Below are 7,704 nucleotides of genomic sequence, written 5' to 3' on the forward strand. Positions count from 1 at the left end.
CATTATAGTCAGTATAGCCAGGATAATGTTGTAATATATACAAATATAAACAGGTCATCCAACTGTGCTAGGCCCATATCGGAAATATGCCCTTTTCTAATCAAAGGGATTTCTGCTCAGTGTTGTAATGTTTCACTTCATACCAATCAAATGTTATTCGTCACATGCTTCGTTAACAACAGGTGTGGACTAACAGTGAAATGCCTACATACACATATTGAAATGAACTATAGTTCTTTACATATGCATTGAAACAGATAATGTATTCATTCACTGCATGAGGAGATCTCACCCAGCGCCCGCTATCAATGCGGACCTGTACTTTATCTAGTGTATATATTGACTTAATAATTCTGGGGGGAATTTTAGGTAGCTGAACTTGATGGGAATGGCATTGCAATAACCGCTGGCCAGATACTGTGGCTTGTTACCCCATTACCTGGTGGCTGTCCCCAGACACTGGACAAACTCTAGCCCCAGGCCTTGTTTATAAACCAGGCCTTCTCTGCTTCTCCTCCCCAATGTTGCTTTTTATAAAATGACATATGAGGTTCTACGCAAACACCCCCTGCATCATCCAGATGCCCCCCAAGATACTGGCCCCTTCAGAAGGGCCCTTTCTCCTCGCGTCCGCCCTCAAGGCGAGCCGGGATGCCGACCATAAATAGGTGAAATACCATGAAATCAGAGGGCACCCACAAAACAAAATAATCCACATTTATATCTGTGACTCCCTGCCTGGCTGGAGAGTATGGTTACAGTATATATGCAATGTTTATTTCTATGCCCTTAAATAAACAGCAATTAGTCTCCAGGGCAACCACCGCACTCACTGGACGGGTTAATGGGAGCCTGTTTGGTATGTAAGCACGACACCTCAGCGCCTGGCCCCAGCTGATCAATAGGCAACATACACAGCGCCCACCAGGTAGGGAATGGCATGCAGCCTCTGGGCAGGGCTTTCATTAAGTGGCAATGGACATGGAAGGAACGCATTTTGTTTATGTTTGTTTATTTATTTATTTTCTGGGAGAGGGTGCATGCTGATAAAAATAAACATGCTACAGTATGTAATATTGCCTCTCTCAGTCTCAGGCCCAGCCAAGGGAATGCTGCCTCGTTTTCCTCCATTGAGTTGCATGATACTACCACATAGAACATTCTCTTCTTACTATCTAGAACTTACATTTCTTAGTTTCCATTGTTCAGAATAATTTTAAATAGAAGGTTTATAGGGCATCACTTCAGTGTAGCCTATGTGTGTTTGGGTTTGTCTGACAGTTCTTTCTGCTTGTTGTAATAAATCCACAAATCTATCTATATACAGGCCTCATCAACATCAACAGTTGGCCAGAGACACCTGGCTGAGTACCATAATGTAAGTTGACTACAAAATAACAAGTTATTTGGACTGGTCTTAGGTATACTTGTGCATGAACACTTAAGAGGCTATATAATATTTTCGTCATAGCACAAAATTGCCTGTTAGGGTTTGCCTGCTGCTCTTCCATACGCACCACTGGTCTGACGAGCTGTCAGTTAATCCTGCCGTTGGTAGGACCCTGCAGAACTCAACCCAGCCGCTGGCTTCACCTGTTCGCATGCACAGTTATTTTACCTGGAGTTGCGTTCCAGCGCCTCACTAAATGACAAGAAGTTCCATGCCGAGAATGATATCGTATTCAGGCTGCAGCTTGCTGCTGCTGTCGGTGGCTTTCGTGGGCGCTTCTTTCGCGGAGATGGTCTTCCGTTGCCCGAGTTGCACCGCCGAACGTCAGGCTGCGTGCCCGAAGCTCACCGAGACCTGTGCAGAGATAGTGCGCGAACCGGGCTGCGGTTGTTGCCCGGTGTGCGCCCGGCAAGAGGGCGAGTTATGCGGCGTGTACACCCCGAGATGCTCCAGTGGGCTCCGGTGTTACCCGAAGCCGGACTCCGATCTGCCTCTCGAGCAGCTGGTCCAGGGGCTGGGGCTGTGCGGACACAAAGTGGTCACCGAGCCCACGGGGAGCCAGGAGCACCGGGAGCAATTTAGCGGTCAGTTTCAACAAGCTTGATACATTTACAATGTTATAATGGAACAGAGAGGAAGTTCGGGAAGTATGATCATTAGTAGGCGTTAATGAATAATTGCACTATCATTGGGATGTCTTACAGCCCTTACCATGGACCATATTGTGATTGATTTAATTCGCAGCAGTCTAAGCTAATGATTTTGGCGTCCATTTGCTCATAGAAACATTTAAACTGTAATTAACCCGCTCTAAAACGCCTATTTATTTGACATTTTGTTATTACACAGTTATAACACTTTTATAACACAATTTTATCAAGGTACTTTTGCCTATAATATGTACCGAATTGAGCTGCAAATGATATAAGCCCATATTTGGCTTTATGTCCTAATCACAAATGAAAGAAACGTTTGCAGGTAGTATCATCCATCAGTCTCCAGCAACAACCAGAACTGCACTGGACTAGTTTGACTTATTGACCTCCATGTGTTGACTTATTGGGCCCTTGCTGCAATCCAATAGACCCCCTTACCAAACAATATTATTCCTGTATAACACATCTTACACTGTATAAGCAAGCCTATACTGTAAGACATACTGTATGCTTGATTATACCCTGAAATGACATTCCCAGCTTGTGTTTTACACAGAAATCCCAAAACATTCCTATTTAATTGGATAACATGAGAGAGGAGAGAGAAATAAATAATGCCGCATTGATTGGCAAATTGGACTTTGTACTTTGACCACAACAACTGTCAACTAGTCATGGAGTGTTTGTTGAAGCTTGTTCAGTATGGTGTGATTTCTACTAAACCGAATGTCAATGATCCCATCTGCCAAATGTAACATTTGATTAGATTACAAAAGAGAACCTGTGATTCCTGAAAAGTTCAAATGGATTAGGGCCAGGTCACCACAGACAGTAGCACTAGAAATGCACGTGGAGTAACCTACACATGCACATGTAGCCAGAGATAAGTTGGGTCTTAGGAGGTAGTGGTGTTCTAATACTATTTCTATGGTGGAACTCTTCCTGAAATAGCTACTTGCAGTCTGCTTTGCTACAGCCAGATTCCACAGTCCTAGCCTACAGTACAGTGAATTTGCCATGATGCCATCCTATATTTCTCTGCTCAAACTGTTTATCTTCTACTCTGACTGTTTCTATGTATTCACAGCCTGGCATATAAGGGATGGGTTACACCTGGGTTACACAGTACTATCATGTACACCTGGGTTACACAGTACTATTATGTACACCTGAGTTACACAGTACTATCATGTACACCTGGGTTACACAGTACTATAATGTACACCTGGGTTACACAGTACTATAATGTACACCTGGGTTACACAGTACTATAATGTACACCTGGGTTACACAGTGCTATTATGTACTCCTGGGTTACACAGTAATTTTATGTTCACCTGGGTTACACAGTACTATTATGTACACCTGAGTTATACAGTACTATAATGTACACCTGGGTTACACAGTGATATTATGTACTCCTGGGTTACACAGTAATTTTATGTTCACCTAGGTTATACAGTACTATAATGTACACCTGGGTTACACAGTAATTTTATGTTCACCTAGGTTATTCAGTACTATTATGTACACCTGGGTTACACAGTGCTATTATGTAACCCTGGGTTACACAGTAATTTTATGTTCACCTGGGTTATACAGTACTATAATGTACACCTGGGTTACAGAGTACTATTATGTACACATGAGTTACACTTTACTATAATGTACACCTTGGTTACACAGTACTATTATGTTCACCTGGGTTACACAGTACTATAATGTACACCTGGGTTACACAGTACTATAATGTATACCTGGGTTATACATTTCTATAATGTACTTCATACAGAATTCACAGTATGTTACCTGTAAAAAAAAAATGAGGCAATGTTTATATGACTCCCTTTCAAACAGTCCCTTATTAACCACTTTCTTGCAGGTTTAAGCATCCCAGTATATGGAGTGATATAAACTTCTGGACAAAATCTGGTGTGTCCACGAGATTATGCAAAAAGCAGCCCAGGTTACACACGTTTCCTACACGTTTTCATTGTCTAAATAGGCCGACGTGCGAAACCACAATCTATGACACTCAGGCCATGGTAGCCTAGCTACATCACATTTCCTGCTTGTTGAAACGGAGTAAACCTTGGGATAATTAATAGCAGTAACACTTCACTTTAATTAAGGGCTTGTTTAATAAAGGGCTTGTTTAATAAAGGGCTTGTTTAATAAAGGGCTTGTGTAATAAAGGGCTTGTTTAATAAAGAGTTTGTGAGGAGTTTATTGGATCAGTTTATAAGTCAAACTAAAACGCATTGGTTAACAGTCACATCCGCTCATGTATCAAAATAATCATCACTTAACTTACCTGTCTTTCTCATCTGGCAGAACACACGTAATACACACAAATGCAATGAGTTGTCGCATAAAGCTTCCTTCTTACTGTTAATATGTGAACACACGTTATAACCAAGGAAAACGTGTTCTGCATTCTCCAAGATTGGATCACTGGGAAATGCAGAGCACCCTATATGCATTCCTTCATGCTACTCATCTCATGCTATACAGGCCTTAATGCATGACTGGCATGTAGCCTTTCATCCATGGAAGACTTGATATGGTGGTGCACCCCGTGTCTCCTCCTTACCTGAACCCTGTGGTGGATGGGCATCTATATTAGCCCACCAGACTACGCCTAGACTGTAACCCCTCAATGTCAATATCACGTGGTACAACTATAGTCGGTCTACTGTGATGCGTCAGAGAATGATGTAAACAGAGACGTTGGGGCGAGATTGATTCCACAACAGGCAGACGGGGAGTATATCATATTATTACGTAAAGACATGTCATAGTCAATAATACATCACGCTAATACAAAAACATACTATTAAAAAAATGTATTTAAGAGAAGGGTAGCGTCCCAAATGGTTCCCTATAATGGGCCCTTGTCAAAAGTAGTGCACTCCTTTGCAAAAGAGACCCTGCTAAAATAAAGGTTAACTAAATAGGGTGCTATTTGAGACACACCAAGGTTCATCACTCATCCTCCCATCAGGATCACATCGTTGGGCTGCCACTTATCCAACAGAGAGAGGGTTACCCCACCCCCAACCCAACAAAAGACCAACAAAAAAAACTCTCAAAGCTTTACAAGGAAAATCCTGACCATCTGGCTGCAACTGGGCGGTGAAATAACACGGCTCCCTAACGAGGGGTATTCATCTGTACCTGCATGGGTCCACTGCCGGGGTGCCCAGCCCTCTAGACGGTGCCCGCAGGCCCGAAATAGCCCCTGATAATCCCTCCTGCTTCTCTAAAACACAGGCATCACTGCCATCCACCCCTGGGGCTGCAACTTCACCCGAAGCCATGCTTAGATTCTCGGTGTGCCTCAGACACGTTCCAGAATAAACCTGCTCCCTTTCTCTTTCTCTCTCTCACTCTGCTTTTCTCTCCCTCTCCCTTTCATTCTTTCTCTCTCCCGCTTGCTTTCTTTCTTTCTCCCGCTTGCTCTCTCTCTCTCTCTCTCTCTCTCTCTCTCTCTCTCTCTCTCTCTCTCTCTCTCTCTCTCTCTCTCTCTCTCTCTCTCTCTCTCTCTCTTCAGTGCTTGTAGAAAACACAAGCTATGTCTGAAATGTTACTGAGCTGAGTGGGGTTGGAAGGGGACCTGTGAAAGGGCTTTGCAGGGGATAGGGCTGGCTTTGCCATGTTTGATGTTTCTTCACCGAAGATAATGGAGTTGAAGGAGAGTTAAATGCTGGGTATGTGTGTACAGAAGGAGGCCAATGCATTTGGCTGCTACAATCACCCAAGATCTGTTGTTCATGGCCAGCCCGATGGCTGCAGGCAGAGCTACTGTCTTAGGAATTGATCCCCGTATGATGGTGGTTTGTGTATCAAGGCCAGTTGACTTGTTACATTGGTGCCATGACTTGGATCACATGTCTGGTGTAGGGTTGCAAAATTCATTTTCATCTTTCAATAAATTCACTGGTTTTCTAGAAATCCTGGTTGGAGGATTCTGGATATCCTGATTATTCCCCCCTGACTCTGGGGGAGCCTCAAACCGGGATTTCGGGCAAACCAGAGAATTTATTGAAAGTCCTGGAAATGCAACCTGAATCTGGTGTCCTATCGTCTCTGTTAATAAAGGAGATGTGGATATGTTCACTCTTCAAAGTTAATCTGGTCTTTTCAGACCTCAAAATTGGTCTAATGTCAAGGTCACGTCTACAGGCCTCAATCCCAAAGGAATGGGAAAGATGGGCACGATCTCTCTCCCTTCTCTCTCTATTCTCTGTATGTGTGTGCCGTAATTGTCCGCGCTGCCCTGCAGGTTCGATGGGCTCTGGCTTGCCTCCGTCTCCCTGTCTCTCTGTGTGTGTGTCCCAAATGGCAAAATACTCCCTTTTCCTTATATAGTGCACTACTTTAGACCAGAGTCATATAGGGATATAGTGTTGTTTGGGACGCATCCAGAGTCCCAGGTTTAGCCTGCAGTCAGTCAGTTCAGGGGTGGATAGATGCCTGGCTGGGTGCAGCCAGTGTCTACGTGTCAAGACCTGCCCAGCCCCAGCTAGCTTCACGCTGTGGAGGAGCCTCTCAGGCCAGATAGCCTGGCTGTGAGGTAAACACACTTGCTCTGTGCTGACTGTGTGATTCTAGGAGGAGAGTCCTAGCAGGCCTTGTAAAGGATAATGGGAAGCAGTTATGGAGCTGGCTCTTTTTAACTACAGCTCCCCAAAGTGCTTTACTGTACAGTCGTGGCCATAAGTTTTGAGAATGACACAAATATTAATTTTCACAAAGTTTGCTGCTTCAGTGTCTTTAGATATTTTGTCAGATGTTACTATGCAATACTGAAGTATAATTACAAGCATTTCATAAGCGTCAAAGGCTTTTATTGACAATTACATGAAGTTGATGCAAAGAGTCAATATTTGCAGTGTTGACCCTTCTTTTTCAAGACCTCTGTATCCTCCCTGGCATGCTGTCAATTAACTTCTGGGCCACATCCTGACTGATGGCAGCCCATTCTTGCATAATCAATGCTTGGAGATTGTCAGAATTTGTGGGTTTTTGTTTGTCCACCCACCTCTTGAGGATTGACCACAAGTTCTCAATGGGATTAAGGTCTGGGGAGTTTCCTGGCCATGGACCCAAAATATCGATGTTTTTTCCCCTAGCCACTTAGTTATCACTTTTGCCTTATGGCAAGGTGCTCCATCATGCTGGAAAAGGCATTGTTCATCACCAAACTTTTCCTGGATGGTTGGGAGAAGTTGCTCTCGGAGGATGTGTTGGTACCATTCTTTATTCATGGCTGTGTTCTTAGGCAAAATTGTGAGGGAGCCCACTCCCTTGGCTGAGAAGCAACCCCACACATGAATGGTCTCAGGATGCTTTACTGTTGGCATGACACAGGACTGATGGTAGCGCTCGCCTTGTCTTCTCCGGACCAGCTTTTTTCTGGATGCCCCAAACAATCAGAAAGGGGATTCATCAGAGAAAATGACTTTACCCCAGTCCTCAGCAGTCCAATCCCTGTACCTTTTGCAGAATATCAGTCTGTCCCTGATGTTTTTCCTGGAGAGAAGTGGCTTCTTTGCTGCCCTTCTTGACACCAGGCCATCCTCCAAAAGTCTTCGC

General features: G+C 43.9%; 1 protein-coding gene across 1 annotated transcript in view; it reads left to right on the forward strand.

The window, feature by feature from the left end:
* Nucleotides 1-1,670: 1,670 nt before the first annotated feature.
* The window catches only part of igfbp-2a (IGF binding protein 2), a gene marked incomplete at its 3' end in the record, with an annotated part of 217,748 nt that continues 211,714 nt past the window's right edge, over nucleotides 1,671-7,704 (forward strand). The window contains 1 exon segment of the mRNA NM_001123625.1: nucleotides 1,671-2,034. Coding sequence (NP_001117097.1) covers nucleotides 1,671-2,034 — 364 coding nt within the window.

This window comes from Salmo salar, chromosome ssa17 (assembly GCF_905237065.1).
Source record: "Salmo salar chromosome ssa17, Ssal_v3.1, whole genome shotgun sequence".
NCBI lineage: Eukaryota > Metazoa > Chordata > Actinopteri > Salmoniformes > Salmonidae > Salmo > Salmo salar.